The sequence below is a fragment of the Arvicanthis niloticus genome, chromosome 7 (genome assembly GCF_011762505.2).
Source record: "Arvicanthis niloticus isolate mArvNil1 chromosome 7, mArvNil1.pat.X, whole genome shotgun sequence".
In the NCBI taxonomy this organism is placed as follows: domain Eukaryota; kingdom Metazoa; phylum Chordata; class Mammalia; order Rodentia; family Muridae; genus Arvicanthis; species Arvicanthis niloticus.
The window spans coordinates 45,830,168-45,855,946 of NC_047664.1; the positions used below are offsets into that span (position 1 = coordinate 45,830,168).

Below are 25,779 nucleotides of genomic sequence, written 5' to 3' on the forward strand. Positions count from 1 at the left end.
TACCTTCTCAGCACCTCATGGAACTTTCTCCAAAATTGACTACTTACTCAGACAAAAAGCAAGTTTCACTACTGAATAAATAATAGGTCAAGACAGAAAAAGACTTCTTAGAATTGAATAAAAATAAATACACACACACACACACACACACACACACACACACACAAACCCTTATGAGACACAATAAAGATGATTCAAAGAGGCAAGTTCACAACATTAAGTGCCTATATAGAAAATTTGGAGAGATTTCATATTAGCAACTTAACAGCACACCTGAAGATTCTAAAACAAATAGTAGAAATCACATACAAAGGACTAGATGGCAAGAAATAATCAAACTGTGCTGCAATCAGTAAAATAAGAGAAAAATGCAAGCAATGAAACAAAGACATGGTTCCTTGAGAAAACTAGTAACACTAACAACCCTGATCCAACTAAAAGGCAGAAAGAGAATATCCAAGTAAACAAAATCACAAACAAAGGAGTTCATAACAACTGACATCTGGGAAATCCAGAGACTCATGACACACTTCAAAAACCTCAAAATTGGAAAAACTAAAAGACATGTGCAAGTTTCTAGATACATACCATTTACCAAAGTTAAAATCAGATAAATGGTTTAAACAGACATACATGACTACTTAAATAGCAGTCATTGAAAGTCTCCCAACCAAAAAGAGTTTAGGAACAAATGGTTCTAGTGCTGAATTCTACTAGACTTTCAACAAAGAGTTAATCCCAATACTCCTTGAAGTATTCTTCAAAATAGAACAAAGGGAACATTACCAATTCTCTTAACAAGGCCACAATTACCTTGACACCCAAACCACATAAATACCCAGCAAAGAAAGTGAATTACAAACCAATTTCCCTTATGAATATGCAAACATATTCAATAAAATACTGCAAACTGAATCCAAGAATACATCAAAAAGATCATCCAACCACGATCAAGACTTCATCCCAGAGATGCATGGAAAAATCCAACACCTCATCATGATAGAAGTCCTGCAAAGATTGGGGATACCAGAGACATACCTAAACAGAATAAAGGCAATTTACAGGAAGCCTACAACCAACATTAATTAAATGAAAACTCAAAGCAATTCCACTAAAATCAGGAACAAGACAAGGCTGTTTACTTTCTCCATATCTTGAAGTCTTAGCCAGAGCAATACCTGAAGTAGGTATCAAGGGGATACAAACTAGAAAAGAAAAAGTTAAAGAATCATTATTTACAGATAATATAATATAATAAATGAACCTCAAAATTCCACCAAGGAACTCTTACAACTAATAAACGCTTTCAGCAAAGTACCTGGATACAAAATTAAATCAGAAAGATCATTAGCCCTCCTATATAAAATGAAAAATGGACTGAGAAAGAAATCAGGGAAACACCTTTCACAACAGCCTCAAATAATATAAAATATCTTGGTGTAACTCTAACCAAGCAAGTGAAAGATATGTATAACAAGAGCTCCAAGTCGCTGAAGAAAGGAAGATATCAGAAGATGGAAAGATCTCCCATGCTCATGGATCTGTAGGATTAATATAGTAAAAAATGGCCACCCTACCAAAAGCAATCTGCAGTGGAATCCCTATTGAAATTCCAACACAATTTTTTACAGATCTTAATAGGACAATTCTCAACATCATCTGGAAAGACAGAAAATCCAGGATAGCTAAAACAATTCTGAACAATAAAAGAACTGCTGGAGGTCTCACCATTCCTGATTTCAAGTTGAACTACAGAGCTACAGTTTTTTTTTTTTTAATAGTATTGGCATAAAAACAGCATGTTGATCATGATCAATGGAATCAAATTGAAGATCCAGACATAAATACACATGCTAATGAACATCTGATTTTTGATAAAGCCAGAAATATACAATGGAAAAAAGAAAGCATCTTCATGATCAAGTTGGAAGTCTACATAGAGAAAAAAGCAAATAGACCTGTACTTATAACCCTTCACAAAACTCAATTCAACATAAAGCCAAATACACACAAACCTAACAGAGGACAAAGTAAGGAATAGCCTTGAATGTACAGGCAGAGTAGATGACTTTCTGAACAGAACATAGATAGCATAGGCATTAAGACCAACATAAATAAATTGAACCTCATGAAACTGAAAAGCTTCTGTAAAATAAAGGACACTGTCATTCAGGCAAAGCAGCAACCTACAGAATAGAAAAAGATTTTTAACCATCTCGACATCTGAGAGAGAATTAATATCCAAAATATATAAAGAACAAGAAACTAAATACCAAGAAAATACATAAATAATCCAATTTTAAAATGTAGTGAAGATTTAAACAGAGAATTCTCTATAGAGGAAACTCAAGTGGCTGAGAAACTTTTAAAGAAATGTTCAGTGCTGGAAAGATGGCTCAGTGGTTAAGAGCACTGACTGCTTTTCTAAAGGTCCTGAGTTCAATTCCCAGCAACCACAAGATGGCTCACAACCATCAACAGTGGGATCCAATACCCTCTTCAGTTATGTCTGAAGACAGTGACTGTGTACTCGTATATAAAAAATAGATAAATCTTTTTAAAAGAAAAGAAAAGAAAAAGGAAATGTTCAACATCCTTACCCATCAAGGAAATGCAAAGCAAAACTACTTTGAGATTCCATATTACACCTGTCAGAATAGCTAAGATCAGTAACAGAAGTGACAGCTCATTCTGGTAAGGATGCAGAGCAAGAGGAACACTCCTCCATTGTATAAGCAAAGTTATATAGCTAATACAGAAATCAATATAGTGATTCTTCATAAAGTTGGGATGATCTACCTCAAGACCCAACTAAACCACTCCAAGGCATGTACCCAAAGGATGTTCCATCCTACCCCAAAGTCACTTACTCAGCCATGTTCACTGCAGCTTTATTCATAATTGTCAGAAACTGGAAACAGCCTAGATGCTCCTTAACAGAAGAATGAATAAAGAAAATGTGGTAAATTTATATAATGGAGTATTACTTAGTTATTTTTTAAATGGCATCATGAAATCTGCAACAAATGAATGGAACTAGAAAAAAAATCATCCGGAGATAACCAGATCCAGAAAGAAAAAGGTGGTATGTAATTGCTTGTAAGTGGATATCTGCCATTAAGTAAACGATAATCAAGCTACAATACATAGACCCAAAGTAGTTAGGTAAAAGGTGGGGTCTATGGATCTCCTTGAGAGAGGAAAATAAAACAAATTTAAAAGTGGACTCTGGGTGAGTGAAGACAGGAGGTGGGGGTTAGAGGGGGATAGGTGATAGGGAGATGAGTGGAGGAGAAAAAAAGAAAAGGAAAAATCATCTCTGCAAAAAGGTGCTTGTTTGCCTACAACACAGTCTCCTAAAGCTTCAGGATAACAACAACAAAAAAATATGTTAAGTTACACAATCTGACAACTGACAGCTACATAGGGTTTGAGGGATTATATCAGTGGTGCTATGCTCTCTTCTCTTTTCTAATTCTTCTAGAGTTACTTATGTCTATGAATGTTTGTGTGCCTAGTGTCCATGGTATACAGAGAATGCTTCCAGAATCCTGGAAGTGCAGTTACAAATGATTACTAGCTGCTATGTGTTTTAAGAATTTGGGAAAATGAAGAGATATCAGCAAAGAAACTGGAAAATGGCCAGTGGAAGAAGAAGGACAATCTGAGGTGTACTATAAGCCAAACGCAGCTGTGTTTTAAGAAAGGAATCAGCTGCAAGAGAACACAGATCCTCCGGAAAAGCAACAAGCCTCTATTGCTGAGCCATCTCTTCAACTCCTCACCCCTCTTTCCATCTATAAAGATGACTCAAATTGGTTAATTCAATTTCCCAAGGTTACACAATACAGTAAAAATCACAGCACCAAGTTAAAACATAGTTTTTTGACCCCCGGTTTCTTTAATTAAATTAGATTTGTCCGATACTTAGTACAAATATAAACTATTAACAGAGATTAATTTTTTATCATTAAAATTGTCAAATCACATTTCACAAAGAAATCTGTCTTGCAGGTGTTCTTAATATTTTTTTATTCTTCTCTCACATATTACATCCAAACCAGTTTCACCTACCTCTCTACTCCTCTCAGTCCCTCCTCCTCCTACCTCCAGATCCACCCTCCTGTGTTTCCCTTCAGAAAGAGCACAGATCTCAGGGATATCAACTGAACACAGCATACTAATCTAGTATTTAATAATTTCTTCTAAAATTCAAAATCAGTGGCATACCATAAAAGAAACAAAAAGAGAATAGGAGCTGACACTGCAGTTGCTGCTCTTCCAGAAGACAGTTAAGTCTAATACCCACATCAGACAGCTCACAACTGCCTTTAATTCCAGCCCCCAGGAGATCCAAAGGGCTCTTGGGCTTCCATGGACACTCATAAAGGTATAAACTACTTTTTCAAATGATTACACAACTCCTCAAAACAAAGAAAACAAAACTAAACACATAAAATTTCTTCAGCTAGGTAATTTGCCACAGTCAAAATAATTTGAGACAAGGTATCTAAAACCACTACAAAATAACAAAACACCATCACTGAAGCAGGTGTGAGGTAAAAAAAAAAACCAGGTTTTGGTTATGGCTATAAAGCAGTAGTCATCTGATGTTCTCACACCAATCTGAACACACATTTACACACTACATTTGGAAATAGAACTTATACAAGTAAGCTGAAATGAGGTCAGCACTCCCTGAAATGCTGCAAACACAAGACCAGGGTAGAGAGTTGCTTCTCATCTAGACTCCTGTACTTTCTTCCAACAGCTTCTACTGAGCAAATAACCACAACTGTGCTTTAAAACTGTACATGTAAAGGAAAAAAGCAATGAGAATAGAAGCAGCAGGATTACCTAAAATAACACCTGGGTCTGGTGTTCTGGAATTGTTATATTCAAAATATAAAAAAAAAAAATTTTTAAATGCAAAGTAATAAGAAAAATGAGGAAAGGGGCAGAAGGCTTCAGTTTAGAAGTATAAACAGAATGAATTTTACAAATCCTTTAAAAAAGTTGTTTATGCTTTATAAATTACAGCTCTCTGAAATAAATGTCCTTGCTATAATACTGAAGCTGATAAATTTTATAGGAGTTGCTATGAACCCTCAGGGTAAGAGTTAAATGTTAACTATCTAGTAGTCTCACCTATTTACTGTCCTGATAAAAGAATTTCAAAGCCTCAAAGGATTTACAGTATAAGTAAACATGTTTCTGTAATTCTACACATACATTTCTCATAGTTTATTAACAACAAAAAAGGCTTTTAAAAGCTTTGTGATAATTTTATTGAGAGCATAAATACAATTTTCAACTTCAAATGCACTTATTTTTCTAATACATGTCCACTGAGTACAGAGAACACAACTTATAGGGTATGTTAAAATGTAACCTTTCAACTTCCCAGTGTAAAACATCACTTCCTGGGCAGATAGTACTCCAGGAACAATCAATCACAGTTAGGAAGAATATACAGTCAACATTGTTAAATAGTCCTGATGCACTCTTCTCTATGCCCTCATCTGTCATGAAGATTGTTTAAAAATCTGAGTTATTAGTCTTTATTTGGGAAAGGATCTGGTTAATATCTTTAAGAGCAGAAATCATTCATCCATCCACTCTATGCTGGCGCATGGTAATTCCTGCCCCCAGTACATGTTCCTGATAACCACCCTACAACCACTAACTGAGAAGCTATAAATCAGGGTCAGAGCAGCTCCCATGTAACCCCTGTTAACTCTGTTTACAATCTTTCCACCTCAGAATGTGAGCTAGCTGAGGAAGAAGCAAGCGGATGGATCAGATGGTAAGAAAACGTAAGAGATTAAAGAGAGAAAATGACAAATTAAGATGGTACATAATTATAAAGCATGGACTGAGTTTTAAATCAATCCTTAAAGCACTGAAGGGAAATTAAAACCATATTCAATGCAAATAAAAATTAAAATCTTGGAAATAAAACCAAAGTACAAGTTTCTAACAGGAAAAAATCAAATTAGGAAACAGCAAACATTCTAAATTTTTTATGTTTATACAATCTAAAAAATGACATAAAAATCTCTATTTTGTTTCAAACATGACCAAGCATAACATAACTGTGATGCAGTTTCTAAGAAACTCCCACTGGCAATATTCCCTAAGGTGAAATCCAGGGGACAAACTGGCCTTTAGGACATCTAATGATACCTTTTTTGTATTGAGAAAAACCATTTTCATGTTGTATGCATGTAGGAAGTTCTCAAACAACTTTTTAAAAGAAAAAATGAAAATCATTTCCCTGACTAACATTCTGGGCCACAAACACTTCTATCTAGTTTTAACCATAAAAGCCTATTGACTTTTATCCATTACACAGGTAATGATATTCTTAATTTTCCTGAAGTTTAGTTGTAGTGTAGAAAGACATACAGGAAACAGCATCAGATGACAATAAGACCACACAAACAACTGAACAAATGACCACACAAAGGCCTAGGTGGCTCCTTGAGATTGAGCTGCCAAAGCAGTAACTTTAAGATGACTATTAGGACAAGATGAGAGTGACAAAATAGAGCTAGCAGAAAGCAAAGACCAAGGAGAAAAGCATGTCTTGCAGAAGACATGAACGTGGATGGCTTATGAAAAGAAAGGCAGGGAATGGTGGAGAAATGAGGAACAAACCTTGAGCATAGAAAACATAGATTATGAAATCTGTAAGGCAAACCAGAGTCAAATCACCTAGACCTTGTAAACTTGGAGGAGAATGGATTTCACTCAGAACAATGAGAAAGGATTAAAGGTTTTAAGTAGGAGTAGCCTATGATTTTTCCTTTGGCAACTAACTGAACAAAACAAGGAACAGGAACACCAGTCAGGAGACTATCTGTAGGAGAGGCATGGCCAGACCCACCAAGCTGTCCGTAAGTGAACATAATAAATCAAATCCTCCTAAGCTCTGCAGCATGGTCTCTTCAGGCTAGAGTTCCTAAAGCTGGAAAAGCACGACTTTCAATGGCAGAACCAGGGATTAAGCCAGGTGGATTCAGTTCCATGCCTTTTATGCATGTAATTGTTTCCAGATGTAACATGGCCAAAGATCGTAATGGAATCACTAACCACTTCTTGAGCAGTGCCTCTGGCTCAACCTTTGAGAAAATTAACAATGGCCAGCTTAGTATGCCATAGCTATCATTTTAAAGTTTGTTGAATAAATGGCCCTCCCCCAGCACATAGGGAGGGGAAGAATAAGATAGTGACAAAGGATTTCCTAAAAATCATTCCCCCTCCTGACAGTTTCATAGGACATCTATTTTGGATCTAATGGACTATAATTTGTGATCATCCAGATAGAAGCTATGCATATTTCATGCTTTTAAAAAAACTACAATTAACACTGAAATAAAATTGAGTGCTTCCTATATATAAAACATTCATTGCTTTTCATACAATACAGTATTTCATTTAATCTTTAAACTTATCAAACAGAAAGTACTATTTCATTTCCAGGTGTAAGAAATCAAAACTTAAAGATGTGAAGGCATACAGTTTAGTTAAATGTAGAAATTGTATTTGTAAAGTAAGTCTCTCTATATACAAAGCCCTGTGATCTTAAACAGCACTCTATATTTCAGGCACTATTTTAGGTTGTACAAGGTTAATATTAGTTTACTAACAAATGTGTGACAGATTTTTAGAATAGAATATAGGCTAAAAAAGTTCTATTTCTCTAAAAATGTTTCCATTTTTAATAAAAAGCAAGTAATCACATACTCTACTAATGATAAACTCACAATATGTTATGAATATGTCCTCCTACTAACTTTAACTAAGACTTAACTATAGCTGTTAATATTTCTACAGGCTGTATTTCTGTTCAACATATTCTTTCTCTTTAAGTTGTAAAAAATAGAACATAACAGTGAATTTATCTCAAGATCCTGCTACACCACTCTTGGGCATATAACCCAAGAGACACTTGCTCTCTATAGAGACACTTGCTCAACTATGCTCATAGATGAGCATCTACTCATAATAGTCAGAAATAGGAAATAACCTATATGTCCATCAGAATGGATAAAGATATTGTGGTACATATATACAAAATAGACTATTACGCAGGCATTAAAAAATGAAATTATGAAATTCAGAGATAAATGGATAGAGATAGAAAAAAATGTCACCGACTGAGGTAACTCAGACCCACAAAGACAAATATGGTATGTATTCACTTAAATGTGGATATTGTAAGCCCCTCACAGAAGGCCAGGCCCCGCCCCTGAGGACTTCCAACCATCAGGCTCTGCCCACAGAACACTCTAATGGCCATCAAGGCTGGCTCCAACCCCTCCAAGTGCAGGTGACTGACCTCCACCATACAGAGTAGAAAGCCTGCTTGAAATCCCACCAATCGCCAGGCGGTGGTGGTGCACACCTTTAATCCTAGCACTTGGGAGGCTGGGAGGCAGAGGCAGGTGGATTTCTGAGTTCGAGGCCAGCCTGGTCTACAGAGTAAGTTCCAGGATAGCCAGGACTACACAGAGAAACCCTGTCTTGAAAAAAAAAAAAAAAAAAAAAAAAAAAAAAAAAACAGAAATCCCACCAATCCCTGAGTTCACTCCAAGCTCAGGAACTGAAATCCCACCAATCCTCACCCTGGAAAGTTCTGCCCCCAAGAAACCCTATGTGAATGAAGCCTACTTCCACAAGATAGAAATCACACCCAACACGGTCTGAGTGATCAAGAACTGAAAATTAAATAGCCCAGGGACCTAGGGTAAAACCAAATACTACTACTGTACTACCAAAAGTACATAGCAATAAAATGACTCTTACATTCTGCTATACTCATTGGTCAGTGCTTTGCTTAACCATTATCAGAGAAGCTTCCTCCTACAGCAGATGGGAAGAAATACAGAGATCCAGCCAGACAATGCATAGAGAGTGAAAGACCTTGCAACACTCAGCCCTAAACAGGATATTTAGGTATGCTTTGTGTTTCACAAAAAAATCCATTCCCTCAAGCTCAGGTAACCCTACAGAAGAGGAAGCAGAAAGAATGTAAGAGCTAGAGGAGACAGAAGACATCAAAACACAAGACCTTCTAAAACAGCACAACCGATGTATAACATGAACATATGAACTTCAGAGACTGTGACAGCATGCACAGAACTTGCACAGGTCTACACCAGATGGTATCCCAGAACTGAGAGAATCTGTGGACACATGCCTGCACCCCTAACTAAAAAGCTAGCTTCAGTTGATAATCTCTTACAAATGAAAAGTTAGTTTTCTCCCAGGGAGTCTCACTGGGAAAAAAATCCACTCTTAATGGTATGTTCCATGCCCAGCAGTAGATGGCCAACGAAGTAAGAATAACCGTACAGGTCCTTTGTGTATATATTACGGCCCCTGGTTTTGTGTTTTTATGGAATTCCTGTGTGTTATCATCATTCCTTAGGTACCTGTTTGTTTTCTAAGAAAAGACAGAAGGGCTGAGGATCTGGATGGGGAAGAACTGGGAGGGTATAGGAGAGGGGAAACCATAATAAGAAAGTATTGTATGAAAAAAAATCTATTTTCAATAAAAGAAACAATAAATAAAATAAAATCACATTTCAGCCAACTGTAACCATGTTTAAACAAGAGTATAACAAACCAGTTTTTACTCTTAATCCATTGTTTCTCCTGCTTTGATAATGTGTTGTCTTTTGTGAATTTTGCTACTTTTAAATAAAATTGTATTCTCAAATAGAAAATAAATACACAGTATTATATTAACTAATGTAACATCAATTTAGAAACACTTAACTAATGTAACATCAATTTAGAAACACAAATTGTAAAATATTCAGGAGACTCAAAGACATAATAGGCTCAACTGTAGAATAATCCTTCACTCTATAATCACATGAAATTGGGCTAATGAAAGATTATATAGTAAGTAACAGCCAGGAAACGTTCACCTGTAACCTGTGTCACATATTTAACAGTCTTTGTGACTATATTCTCTCCTATGTGCCATTCTGAAGGGACATATTATAAATACATAATTTTTTAAGAAAGGGGTTATCACTAACTCAAAAATGAAAAGTATGAATTTTTATAACCATTAACCTCAAATACAATAATTTACTAATTTTCTGAAAAAATTTAAATAACTTACATAAGGTCTTATTTTTAATACCTGAGTATAACACCACCAGCCTAGACCAGTATTTCATCTAGTCTAATATTCTGTTGTTGACATCAATCAACAGTGGATGTGTCACAGGATAACCTAAGCACATAGCATATTGCATATAATTATATACTACTATGATATTATCTCAGATGATGGTTAGATTATACCCGAAAGAAACAAAAACAAATCCCAATTTTCCTCTCTCCTCTACAGCTTCCCATATGGTGATGGGAAATCTTCAACAAAAGTATAAGTGGACTATAACTTAATGCTTTGGTAACATGACAACTGACCAAGAAATTATCATCTAAAATGAAAAGCTGCACACAAAAATAGAACCCAACGTGACCAAAACCTATTATTTGGAAGGGAGATTTCAATGAACTACAAATCATAATCCACTCCAAAAGAATTACTTATAAAACAGATGTGCAATTTTTAGTTAAAACTAAGTAAAATACACTATAATTTCTACCAAAGGCCATGCCATTTTGTGACATATAATACTTTTTTCTAGACAGCTGACAGTATTATTTTTAACTCTGCAGAGAAATGCCTTCACACCTGTTTTGTAATGGCTTTAAATTAGGGATTAGGTTTATTAAATGCTCATCTTGGCATATAAAACTACAATGCAGAAATCTAGGTCACCCTTTAGGAAATACTATTCCCTAAATAATTACAGAAAAAAATGTATTGAATGCTTCAGACATTTAGAGAAGCTTTTTCTCTTGGTGATACACACAGGCATTGATTTAACAACTCTTGTACTCAAAAAAACAGTTCCCAACTAAATCCTCCATGGTATAATTTAAGTTCATTTTCTCTTTCTCTGACCTCAAGTAAATTGGAGAATATCAGATTATACCATAATACCTCATGTATCTAAAACTCTTTTTAATATTTTCTTTTCAAAAGTAGTACAGGTCAATGAACCAAATAGTTGAGTCCTGGGTTTAGTTTTTATAATTTCTAGATGCTATATATTATAGTTCAAGAAACTGATCTCAAAAAATTACTTATTTATACTTTTTATCAAGTATTTCTCCCTAACACAATACACTCTCCCCCACATACACAAAAATTTATCTGTATTTCAGAAATAAACTCTTAAAATTTCAGGAAAAGTTTATAAAAGATGGGAAGAGGAATAATGCACTGCTACCCAGGCACTATTCCACCTTTAGGATAGGTCATAAAGTGAGCTGAGATGTCCCAGAGCCCCTGGAACGGAGCTGAAGCTATAGTGTAGTGTCATACAACCTCCAGCTGTGTTGCCATTCTTAACAGTCCATGCTGTCTCCTGAAAATCACAGGAAGCCAAAACATACATACACTATCAGTCTTGAACTTACCTTTAAAAAGCAGCCAAAGGCCACAGAACAATTATGGCAGAGCAAGCCTCAAAACAGTTACTGAACTGTAGGTCTTAATCTCACTGTAATGGCTGTGCACATGGTTGAAAGTTATTCTTTCAATGTGAGTGCAATGTGAGTCATATCATATATTACAAAGTTCAAAGATTATATGTCACTTATGGGAAAAAATGTTATTGGCTGGTTATACATATTTTCAAATTTTTTCTATTTAAATTCCAAAAAATCTATTTCCAGATATCAAATATATTTTAGGAATAAAATGATGAACAATATAGGCAAATGCCAGCCAGACACTTGGGAGGCAAGAGGCAGACAGATCACTGAGTTTGAGGCCAGCCTGGTCTATAGAGTGAAATTACAGGACAGTCAGGACTATGAACAAAGAAAGAAATCCTGTCTTTAAAAAGAAGAAAAAAGGAAGGCAAATGCCTTTGCAAAGTCTCAGATTGGACCATCATAATGAACTACCAAAGACCAGTGAACAAACTTTCTTTCTTTTAGTTCCAGGGACTGGTAATTTTAACCTCAAGGTGCCAGTAGATATTGATGTGAGCCCTCTTCCCAGTTTGATGGCTACCTTCTTTCTAAGGAAAGGAATCCTGTTGTGTTTCTTCTTATAAGGGCCACTAGTCCCATTCATGAGGGCTCTGCTATCATGACCCAATGACTGTAAAAGTTGTATCTCTACTTACCACCATATTGGAAACTTGAGTCTCAATATATCAGTTGGTGAAAAAACTCAAACATTCAGCCCACAGAAACAAAAAAACTACACATAAGTAAGTAGCAACAACTTACTTTTATTGCCCACTAAAGCAACCAGGGGCTCAGTTTCTGACTCTTCACTTACTGTCTTCACCACAGAATACCAATCTTCCAAATTCTCAAAGCTTTGGTAGTTTGTAATATCATATACCAAGAGGATTCCCTGTCACAAAAAAATTATAGAATATTTATAATATACTTTTGAAATAATATTAATAATACTCTTCAGAGTTTCAGCTATATCAGGTATATTATAAAATGCACTTGCCTTTATAAATAAATTGATTTCAACTTAAATGAGTTATAAGTAGAAACAATAACAAATAATCCCATTTACAATAAATTCTGAAACAAAGATGCAATGCAAGCTAATGTATGATTATTTCTTTCAAAATTGTAAGTAATTTCCCAATAAAATACCTAAAGAATTCTTAGTGAATTTGGGATAATAAAATTCTATCACAGTAAAGCACGAGGACTACATACTGCCTCTCACTTACACAAAGTCAAACATTCAAACTTTTCAATAAGTAACCATCTGCTGCTGCTGCTGCAATTTTAAATGTCTTCAAAAATGAAGATTCCGTGATGTCCCTTGATAGGCAATTTCAGTGTTTAACACAATTTTCTTTAAATGAATTGTGGATTTCCTCTTTTAGTCCTCTGTGCATTTAGAGAACAACTGGAAAGTATCCTCCTTATAATAACCCCTCATATACTTGAAGACAGTTAAGTAACTCCTTACCAGTCTGCTTTCCAGAGTAAATAAAAGCTGTTCCTTAAGGCTGCCTCAAAGGGCCTATTTTCTGTCCCTTTAATCATGGCTATTGAGTCTTCCCAGGACACACTACACAGAGTTTTTTGACATCGTCTTTAAAATGAGCAATGTAAAACTGGACATGATACTATAATAAGAGTCCAAGAAAAGCTAAATATAAGAGAGGGGTTGCTTCCTGTGTCTTATATATCATAGTCCTTTTTAAATTTATCCCATTATATTATGAAGGAAGAATGAGAAGTATATACATACACAAAAATAACAGAACTACATTCTTGATTCTCATCCAGTTTGTGGTCAAACACTTAATACAAATCTCTGCTTACAGGATAAGTTACTCATGGTATTCATGTCTATTTCTTATGCTGTAATAAAATAACTATTTTGTATCTACTACATATCAGACACAGATTGAGATTGTTACACCAATCTTCACAACTCCTACAGAAATTGGCATTATCCCCATTTTACTAATAAATGATTATAATGACCAAGATGACCCAGATAGATAACTGATGGAATCAGACTATAGCCAAGTAGTAAATGACTAAATGTTTGTCTGCAGATGCTATAGCATGCATTATGTTAACTGCTCAAGTACAAGTATGCTAAAGTTCAAGAAAGTCTTCCAGGAAACCTAGACATATAAACAGGATTGTATACAACACAGTAGTCACAGCAAGTAATAAATTGGCAGTAAGTGTGGAGTTTCACTGTGGCAGCTATCAATGTGACATTACTGAATACAGACACTACTGGAACACTACTTAGCATTTCCTCAACACATAAACTATAAATGTGAACAACCTTGGGAGCCCAGACAACAGAAATTATAGCAGTTAGTAAAGAATTCATTTTGACCACATAGCATTTCTAACAACATTTTTGAGTTTACATGAAAAATTTAATTATGAACGCATTCAACAACTCGCTCACAAAAAAACTGCCAAAACTTAAGGGTTGAGTTTCTAACACTAGAACAAACTGGCTGCTAATACGATCTTCCAGTACTGAGTTCTATTAAGCCACACTGGCCCTTAAGTCACCTGCTTCTTGTCTTTAAAAGTAGATTTCTAGGGAGTAGAGAGATGGTTCAAGGGTTAAGAGCACTGGCTTTTCTTCAGAGGACCTGGTTTAGTTCCCAGCACCCATATGACAGCTGTCATCAGTCTGTAAGTCTAGTTTCAGAGGATCCAACATTCTATTCTGGCCTATGGGGGAATCGCAAATGTGATACACAGATAAAACATGCAGGCAAAATGGTCATCATATACATTGAAAAAAAACTGAATCTTAAAATAAGATTCCTGGAGTCTCCAAGATCCTTTTCAATTTCACTATTCTGTAATTTTAAAATCAGATGTGGTGTCTCAAGGCTATACTCCCAGAACTAAAGAAGCTAAGGCAGGATTGTTGAGTCTAGCCTCTACTATATAGTGAACTCTAGAACAGTCTAGACTACAGAGAAAGACCCAGTCTCAAAAACCTTTTTGACCATTGACCAAAATAAAGTTATCTAAAATAAAAGGTCTAATTTATTGAAGAATATAGTTCCAAAGCTGAACTCTAGAGACAGCCACTCTCCAATTTACTGACTCTATCTCCCTCTGTAGGGGGTGATGGTATTTATTGTTTGCTGAAAGAGTTCTACCCTTGGATTCTAGGCCTGGACACATTTTTAATTATTCATTGTGATCTCAATTTAAATATGCTTAATACAGCTATATGATTAAGAGACTAAGAATACACACCAAATAGATAATGTGAAATTAGCAGTGTGCATAACTGTACATGACGTTTTAGTAACTTTTTTATTTTTATTTTTATTTTTATTTTTATTTTTATGTACACCCATGTATGTATGTATGTCTGTATGAGGATGTCACCTTTCTGGAACAGAAGTTACAGACAGTTGTGAGCTGCCCTGTGGGTACTGGGAACTGAAACAAGATCCTCTGGAAGAATATTCAAATGTTTTTAATTGCTAAGTCATCTCTCTAGTTCCACCACTGTACAAGATTTTTATTATTTAATGTCAGTCATATTCTCATGGTAACTCTGAGGTGTTGAATAATCATTAAATAAAGGTTAACATGTGATAACTAATCCTTGAGATTGTGGAACCTTTTGGTTAATGCATAAAAATCTTTACTCAAGGTAGAACAATAGCTGAGTTAGACAAAACACATGCAAGTAGAACACATATGCCACCATGTACTTACTGATGGCCTGCACAGTGGTGCATGCCTTTAAGCATAGGATTCAGAAGGCATAGGCAGGTGGGTCTCCATTAAAGGTTCCAGTCCATGTATATTTCATAAACTTCTATTTAATGTGGATTTGCTTACGAATCATCAGTGGCTGCTTTAGCATTATAACTGAAGACCTGCTTCAGTGCAAAAGAGATAATAGCCTGCAAGGCTTCCCTGAAATCTACCTCTTTATCGGAAAGTCTGTCAATCCCTACTCTAGACCAATGTGTCCCCATATCTTTCAGTCAAAAGATTCTTTTGAATCTTTTTAGACTCATAAAAAATAAATAAATTTCATTCACTAACCTTGCTATTCTCTAACCCAAATAGTCTCAACACAAACATAAAAACAACTACTTTATCTTTGCTCTTACCATCATAATTACTATGAGATTTGACTTTCAGTGCTATACAGAAATGTCTGAAAAGCTGATATGAAAGAAACAAAATGTGGTGGTGCACGCCTTTAATCCCAGCACTTGGGAGGCAGAGGCAGGCGGATTTCTGAGTTCAAGGCCAGCCTGGTCTACAGAGTGAGTTCCAGGACACAGCCAGGGCTACACAGAGAAACCCTGTCTCGAAAAAAAAAAAAGAAACAAACAAACAAACAAAACAACAAAATGCAAAAAAAGAAATTTTAGGAGTTTTGGTTTCTGGGATCTCAGTTGAGGATCCAACAATCCTTCTCCTATCCCATTCTTTTATAAGAGAACTCCAACACATCAACAGTCAAAAGCCTCCTCTTCAGGGGCTAGTCCAAGGAATCACCACTACTCTGATGAGGATACTTTGTATCTTCAGCTGAAGATATGCTTTCTTAGATTCCTGTCCTTGTAATTATGCCTGTCGCCTGCTGTCATACCTCCCCACTGTGATTGACACTTAACCCTCTGGAACCATAATCAAAATAATTTCTTGTATAAGTTGCCTTGGTCCCGATGGTTTATCAAAGCAACAGAAAAGTAACTAATACAGTGGTTTGGATTGAATATATTTATTAGAAAAGAAGAAAGACCAATAATCTAAGTTCCTATGATAGGAAAGCAAAATAAAGCCAATTTCAGATAAAGCAAACAAAAAGGAGTAGAAATAAAAATAAAGCACAAATTAATAAAGTTGAAAAGAGAAAAATAGTACAAAAAAAGATTCCTTTAAAAATCAGTTACAGAGAAAAGACAAAGTGAGCAGTATCAGACTGAATAAAAAGTCATCACTGCTGACATCACAGACATCAAATGGATAGATAATCAACTTCATGGCTACTAATTTGGCAATACAGGTAAAATAAACCAAACATCTGACATTCATTACCAAAACTTTTGCTCCTAGGGCCTCTACTACCAGCCTCAGCCCCTAGAAGCCTTCTTGGGTAGTCAGCACTTCAGGAAGTCCCTCAAAGCTGAGTCTCTTGCTATATCAGTCAATCCAGGGCTTCTTCTGACTCCCTCCAAAAACTATAGCAAACAAATACAACTTTCTCAGATGTGAAGGACATTTTAACTTCAACTCCAGTCCCAGAACAATCCTGGCAACTGGGGAATCTAATTACCTTTGCAATGCTCTGGGCATTTAAGTCATTAGCATTTCTCCCTTCCCAGACACCTTTGACCACCCTCAGGCCATCATCATCATCTTTCTCCTTTATGCCCATGCCGTCCTTCTGTTTCCCTCCCTAACTCAGCCTCCAGTTGTTCCTGCCTTCCCAAACCTTTTCAAATGACCTTTGAAAGCATACTTCAACCTTAAGAAATGCTTCTTTCAATACTCCAGTGCCTTTGCCATACTAGACCTTCCATTTCAGTTTCAAGAAGACAGGACCACTTCTCTTTGTAACATTCAAGACTCTTCTACATAAATACAAAATTACTTTATGGAGTACTTTGTCTGCATCTGTTTCATGTATTTAATAAGCATTAGTCATTACAACAACTACACAGCATTCTCAAGGTAAATAACTGATTGCTGTTAGTAAGTAATACATATTGGCGGCAATACTTCATGCCCTTAATAAGTTTTCCTCATTTTTATTATAATTTCATTATAATTGGCAAATGACACCTTAAGTTTAATTATAACATTTCATATTCTTAATAATTTTCCTAGTGACTGCCTTTATTTAAATTAGACTATAGTAATCTTAATAATTATAAAATATTGACTACACCATAATCTCAAAAATGAAAGGTTCAGGGCTGGAGAGATGGCTCAGAGGTTAAGAGGACTTGTTTCTCTTGCAGAAAACCTAGGTTCAAGTCCCAGAACCCGCATGATGGCTCACAACCATCTTTAGCAATAAAGTCCAAATTATAAAAAAAAGAAGAAGAAAAAGAGTTCATTGGTTTGTTTTTTATCTAACCTGAAAGAGAAATAATTTACTTCATTTCTTAATTACACAGAGAAATTAATTAAATCATAGATACTATGCAATGGCTATAAAAATAGAACACTTACAATATAGAAACATACTAACACAAATGGACTCAGCAGGTTGTATTTATATATTTATGCATTTATAGATACATAGGAATAATAATTAAATAAAAAGTGACCATCAATTTAAGAGGACCCAAGGGAAGGGGAAATAGAAATGACTGAAGGGAGGTAAAAGAAGACAGAAATAATATAACTAGATTTAATTTTAAAAACTACAAATAAAAACATTTTTTAAAAATGCTAGTGCAAGAAGGCTATAAATATAGCTATATTTTGGCAAATTTTCAATTTAAAAAATCATAGTAAAAGGTCTCAAGAGTCAAGCTTTTAGATATAATCTGTCTCTAGCTGTCGTGCTGGCACCAAATCATTTCCTTGGTGGTTAACAGGCAGGCTCGTCTGTGTGGGGCACTGACGCACAATAGTAGTTGTGTTCTACCTCACAAATGACTACACTTCATTGAGTTTATGCTCAGTAGAGCAGTGTTTGCAAACCACTTAGATTCCAGGATGGAAAGAGCTGCAAAAATGAAACATCCAGCCCTTCCCTGAGGTTTGTTATTAGCCTCTGTTAGCCACAGGTTACAGGGCACTAAACACTATGTGCTGTGTATTTGCTCCTAACCACTAGGAAAAATAGCCTATAACATCTTACTCAAGACTTCTAGAAATTTTTAAGTTAATTTAAAATCTAGGCATTTAACTAGAACTTATTTCAATTCGTAAAACTAGTTCTTGTCAAAATATCTTAATTCTGGAGGTCAGTTCACTTGGTTTCAACCTGCACTATTCAATAGGACTTTTGTTAAAGTTTAATGTTGCTAGGAGAAAAAGTGAAGAAGGTAAAATAATCAATTTTATCTAAGGCCTAGTAAACTTCCATCTTTCAAATAAATTTCTTTCTGGATACTAATGCTTTAAAAAACATTCACATGCACACAAGAAACAATAATCTACACCTTGTTGACCCAGACTTATATATAAGATAATTCTTCTATTAACACTGAAGAAAAATATGTAAGATAATTCTATAAACAATGCAGAAGTCAGAAAACCTCAGTCAGAGGTTTTCTAAGTAGCATATTAAGCTAGTATCCTAAAAACATACTCCTTAAACACTATGTATGAAGCGTTTATGTCCTGTTAAAAAGTGACTCCCCAAGTGTTGGTGTCCTTGGCTGAGGTATATTATTTACATATATTTCAGAAGCACCTACTGGTAAATGTACTTCTGTATATTCGACATACCTTTTAGGTTTAAAATTTCTGCAGAGCACAAAAAAAGGTTATTACAGTATCATTAACTTATGATAATTTATTTCATCTTCTCAGAATTTCAAGTTTTTAAAATGAATTTCTCAGAAACACTACATTATGCTGTTACTTAGCATAGGAGAGAACATGCTTGGTAACAAAGTTGTGACTAAGAAACCAACATGTACATCAAGGTAGAGCCATGCATCGCATATTCTAAGAAGGCACATAACACTCACTTTCTTCTAGGAAATGAAGGTCATTTCACCAAATCCAAGTGTTCTCAAAAAGTAAATATAAGAATTCTGGGTACCAGATGGAGCAATGCATGCCTTTAATCCCAGCACTTGGGAAGCAGACAGATCTCTTAGCTCAAGGCCAGCCTGGTGTAAAGAGTAAGTTCCAAGACATCCAAATTACACCCCACCCCCCAAAAAAATTCTATCTCAGAAAAGAAACCAAAAGCAAACAAACAAAAACATGAAGAAAGTTCTATATAACTTCACATTTTAAACACTTATATAACAATATAAAATATGTATTGACTTAAAGATATAGTTGCATAATATTATGAATATAGTAAATTAGACACCTGAGAATAGTTAGCATATTTTATGACTTTCACCACAATATTTACTTTTATGTAAAAGTAATAAATTTTTAAATAATTTAAATGATATATTTTATATGATTTAAGTAAAGCAAAAATAACAAAATCCAATTTATACAATATATTGTGCAATTTTAAAGCAAAGAAGAAAACAATCAACTTTTGTATTATCTGTCTGATGATGCATAAATTACTTCTATTTGTCTAACAACAAAACTATTCTGGGCTGACAAGAAGCTCAACCGATAAACCTACACAACGGTGCAAGGCCAAAACAGACTCCACAAAGTTGTTCTCCGACCTCTACAAGTGCACCATGGCACATGTTATGCATACATAAATACAATTAGTTTAAAAAAAAAAAAAGCTACTTGTTTTGACACATTGAGTCATATATCACCAGAAGAGAGACCATCTTAATTTTTATTTAAAAACAAAACAGGTATGCAGCCTGTAGATATATTTTATGTGACAAGGAGAAAAAGATCTGTTATTTTCAAATCCAATTTACCCACTCTCTTAAGTAAAACAAGAACTGTGGCTCCCTGCATCTTTCTGCCCAGCCACTTTTTCTTCTGCCTAATATCTATGTTAAACATAATCATTTTAATAAGAGACAACAAGGGCTGAGAATATTGCTCAGTGGTATAGCTGTAGCCTGTTATGTATAAAGCTGTGGGATTAATGGTCCAGCACCATAGAGGAAAAACCTCTAAACAATTGCAAAAAACAACCAAAAGAACGAGCTACAACTTTAAAAAGTTAATGTGTATAAGCTATGAGGTCATATAAGCACAAGTATAAATGTGAACCATAAGCAAACAGACCTTGCAAAAGAAACAAGATAATGTACAAAAGACAAAGAAGAACATTTTAAGAGTCAAACCTAAGTGAAAAGAACTGCCTCTGGAGCCATCACAGATGATCCAGAACCCTGTCATCTCATTTATACTTCTCAATATTTTATAGAGTAAAATAGATTCCATTTTCCATTGTTACAGATAAGAGGCAAATTGTGTAAAGTTCTGTCTTTATCCTACAGATTCATTTTTTATATGAAGCATAGTTTCACTAAAGCAAATTATGCTTAAAACACCAAATTCCAATAAAGCACTATGAACATTTACAGATTACCCTCATGTCTCATGATGATGGAGAAGCTGCAGACTAAAACCAGAAGCAGAAGCAGAAATAAATAGTACATACACAAATCCTGTGTAAGGGTGCAGTAAGCGCCATGCACTTCTACACCTACCTACAAACAAGCCACTTCAGTAGACAATGGCATAAATAGCATTACTGCATCCTTAACATCTTTGTCAAAAAGAAAAAACAATCTGTCAAAGCATTTAAAAGGTAATTATTCTTCACTGGGTATCTTTAAAATAAAATAATTCCTAAAGAGTTTTGCTAATATACATTTTCTATTATACATAGACTTCCTCTGAAAACATTTTGTTATTATCATTAAACTATTGTATTATTTCATACATAAAATCATATCTACTTGTCTGGTACAGAATAAGGTCACAAACAGTAATCTGACTTATAATTATTTAATAAGCCAATACACAGTTCAAAAAGACAGATATGTTGATATATCTTTTGTTCTTTTCAACTTAAAATGAAATACCCCTTTCCGTATTTCAGTCAGCTTATTAATAGTAGTTATGAAACAAAATTACTGTATTTATTCAACCAACAACAATAGTATTTAGTAAAATAAGTTCAAGAGAGTTTTAAAGTATTTTCCAATTTCTACCAAACCATTGCAAATGTAGTCTGGAAAGAACAAAACGAAAGAACTAGCACATATAAAATCTACATATCAGATAAAAATCAAAATAGCAAGCCAAACATGGTAGCCTATGCCTTTAATGTCAGTACTTGGGAGGCAGAAGCAGGAAGACCTCTGAGTCGCAGGCCAGCCTGATCCAGCCAGAGCTTCACATTGACACCCTGTCTCGACACAAACCAAAGAAATGAAATTAGCCAGCTGGAGAAATGCCCTGGCTGCTTTTCTAGAGAAAATAGGTTTAACAGCCCCCACATAGCAGCTTTACAACTATCTGTAACTCCAGTCCCAGAGAATCTGATGCCCTCTTCTGGCTTCGTTAGGCACCACATACAATATGATGCCCAGACATATGTGCAAGCAAAATACATTAAAAATTAATTAATTTTTAAAATACATACACATTAAATAAAGTAAAATTAAAATTAACATTCTGTGTTTATGTATGTATAATGTGTATCTGCATACTTTTGTAAGGAAAATATTCAAAATATTAAGATAATCATAGAATTTATGTCATACCTGTGCTCCATAGATGTATTTATCCAACATCTTGCCACCTATTGTCTGCCCTCCTATATCCCAAACTTGAAGAGTAACATTCAAATTTCCTAGAATATAAAAATAATATAAAATAGGAATACAAAAGAGTAACAATCTAACAGCTAGGCACAGTATCAGAGAGCACTAAGTAACAACAATAAACTCTGATATCTATTTGCATTTTGTTCTGCAAGTTTACATGGTCAGATATTTAAAACTGAAAACACTGCTGTCAAACAAATTGTGCTGGGGGAACTTTACCTGATATTTCTATGGAAATATATATAATTTAATATAAAATAAAATTCAGTGCCTGGCATGGTAATACATGTCTTTAATCCCAGCATTCCAGGAGAATCTCTATGAGTTGGTGACCAGCCTGATCTAGAGTTCTAAGACATCCAGGTCTACACAGTGAGTAAGACTCATCTCACAAAACAAAATTAAAATAAATAAAGTACTATATACATTAATTTACAAATGTAAGCCTTAACAAAATGAAATATTTTCAGAGAATATAATATAAATATAATATATAATATATAAATATATGATATAAAATACATGTTTACAGAGAAAAAAAATACTTTCAATATAAAGATAAAAGTTTTTATACACCAACCTACCCAATCACTCATGAACTGTTGGTTCTAAACTCCACATGTTCTAAACACACTATAAAAATGCACCCATAATTTCTGTTCAAATGAAGTTTTAATCTGAATGTCAGCTATTATATATAAAGGTAAACATAATAATTAGGTTTTAGTATTTAATCTCTAAAATATCAATGTTAAAGAGCTCTATTAAGAGCTCAAACAGTGATTACAGGCACAGTATACTTCTAAACCATGATTCATACCTGAACAAAGCATGATGACTGAGACAAATTACTACATGTCCTTCAAAGCCTTCATAGTAATCTAGTGTCATATCCCATACAAGCATTATTCTAAAAAGCTACCAAGAACACTAAAAGGCAATCTTTGAATTAATGTATACATTTTACAAAATATTGACATGAATAAAAATTAAATAAATAAACTTTACTCTCTTAACAATACAACTAATTATTAAGCTACAAAAGTCAAAGACTATCTACATTATATATTAGTTAGAAATTTCAAACTTTTTTCACATAAAATTATACTGTTTTCTCCAAAGCCTGTCCTGGTACTTTCAGAATGATTCACAAACTGAAAAACTTTTTAAATAAAAATTTATAAAGTAAAGAAAATTAACTCTCTTCAAAAATAAAGCATATTTTAAACCATAAATTTTTAAATCAATGTAAAACACTAAAATCTGAGAATGTCTGCTTCACCATTTAAGTATACTTCTGAAGAGAAAGCACAACAGTGAATTGATCAGCAAAGTTTTACACTTCAGCTTCGTTTCTGTGGACTTGTATTACAAGATTTCTATCTGATACAGCACAGAGACGTCCAGGAGGAACAGCCATTAGCACTAATGAAAGCTACTGAGGTTTATCACCGTGGTCACTGCTATACATGCAGCTCCAGCACTGTGAGTAACGACCAAAATGTTCTTAAACTCTATTAATTTGAAACCCAAATATTACAGACTATTAGCCTGTATAAATCCAATTTCTTAAAATTCTAATTTTATGAAAACCAAAGCTAAAGTCATCTTTTCTGATGCCATCTCCAATCAGGTGGGAACAAGCTAACCATCACTAGACAGGTATGGATGAGGTTTGGAAGCCTGCAGTCAACAGGCAGCAGTCTATTCATTTCACTTGCAAAACTGAAGTCCTCAGTTTACAGCAAAAGACAGAGCTCCACAATAGTAATGCACACAGAGTAAAATTTCAGGCCACACAATAATTACTAAGTATTTAATCTCATTTCCTCAAGGACCAATAATCCCTACTGCTTAAGCTGGCATCCAGATATGACACTCTTTCCCCTCTCCCTCTTCTTTTTCATTCTGATATCCAGGGCTTCTCTGAATTACACATTATAAACAGTTTTGCTATAACTTCAGGAACCCTTTTAACTGTGTGCTGCCAAATGCTGGTGAGAGTCACTTAAGCAGCCAGTTAGATACCCAATTCTTATCTAGAAGATTCACATTTGTGCAAGAAGGTAATTTTAAAAATTTTATCTTTCTGAATAAATACTTTTTGTTATTTGCTTCCATTTTATTTTCTTAAGCTATAGATTCCAGTCACTAAGAAGTAAAATTTCCCTAGAATTATTAGTAACATATAACTTTTATTGCAAAAACCTAGCAAGAAAAATTACTATGGCTTTTACCTTCAATGAATAATATTATCATCATAGTTATTTCATATTCTTAGAAAAATTCTTTAACATCTACATTTTAATTTTAGACTTACTAGTACAAAAAACAAAAACTAAAATGGGTACCTTCTACCTGAGGACCAAAAATAATATAAAACTATGATTCAAACTTATTTACATTTAAGTTTTTGCTGGCACATCATGCAATAGCTATTATATTTTTAATATGATATAGCTATAAAGCTATACAAAGATGCTCAGTTGATCAATGTAATATATTCTAAAATGAAAAATTTAATAAATAAAGAACATTAAATAATCTGTCAGCATTCTAATCTCAAATGCAAACTGCTATAAAATCCCTGTCCTCTGTAAGAAATGACATGTGACTAGGGAAAAAGATTAAATGAAGTAGCATTTATATTAAAAGATAAAATACAAGTCAGCTGCATTTGTCATGAGTCAAAGCCACCACAGGGATTCAACAGTGACCTTGTATAAGTACACTTGGTGCTTTGGTTAACCTTACTTAAAGTGCTACATAGTCACGATGGAACTCAAAAACACAGGACTGCCCACTTCTTGTGCCAAAGACTCAGAAATCCTTTTCACAGTAGAACGAGCGCTGTTTACTGGACTGTACCACAGGCTTCCTGAAGGTATTTTGACTAAGGCTCTTAAGAAGCTCTATCAGCAGAATCTCTGACTAACAGATACACTATTTTAAGCAGCAAAATCTGCACAGTGGTTGCATCCAGACTATACAGCATACCAGATTGTGAAATACACTAAAATGGATGAGAATCACAAAGAAATGACCTTGAACAGATGCATGAGGAAAATGTGAATAAATAGACAGGGAGTTTACAACTCTAACAATGTGACAAAACTCATAACAAATACTAAATTCACATGCTATGCTATATTACTATAAATTCAAAGAATGTTTCCTGTAATGTTTTAGTTAACAAATGATACAAACACTAATTATCATACCTTAGACATTACAATGACTTGAAACTGGAGCCAGAGTACGCAGAGAATATACTTAATAAAATATAATTTTATATTAATCAAAATATAAAATCTAAAACAATTTTTAACTAAAATCTGTGATAATTTTGAACCCTTTAAATAACTAAAACTATCTTCTAAAAATATATAATTTTTCTCTGGAATCCTACTCATCAAACTTCATTAGGAAAATTAAAACATACAGTCATTAAAAGCATACATTTCCTAATGCCATTTTTAATCTAAAATCTTTCTAAATCTAAACATGTTATAAATTTGCATTTCAAAAATATCAACAATATTTTACAAAGTAGTCACAATATTTGAACTCATAATATTGTACAACAGATCAGATATTTTGTATCATATATACAAAATATACACAACTATCTTTTGTTTATAATATTAATACTTGGGTAAATTTTTGTTCCTTTATTTCTGCCTTTCAACTAAAGATTAGAAAATTTAAACAAAACTAACAAAGTAACTTGGTGCTTTGACTAATTAATCATCCCAGGAAAATAACTAAT

General features: G+C 34.2%; 1 protein-coding gene across 4 annotated transcripts in view; it reads right to left on the minus strand.

Annotated features, from left to right (window-relative positions):
- Positions 1–25,779, minus strand: part of Rab28 (RAB28, member RAS oncogene family) — a 73,312-nt gene that overhangs the window by 41,533 nt on the left and 6,000 nt on the right. For all 4 annotated transcript variants that reach the window (XM_034509142.1, XM_034509143.1, XM_034509144.2 and 1 more), the window contains exons 3-4: positions 21,948–22,036; positions 12,337–12,466 (exon numbers count right to left, since the gene is read on the minus strand). In XM_034509142.1, coding sequence (XP_034365033.1) covers positions 12,337–12,466; positions 21,948–22,036 — 219 coding nt within the window. The remainder of the gene's footprint in view (positions 1–12,336; positions 12,467–21,947; positions 22,037–25,779) is intronic.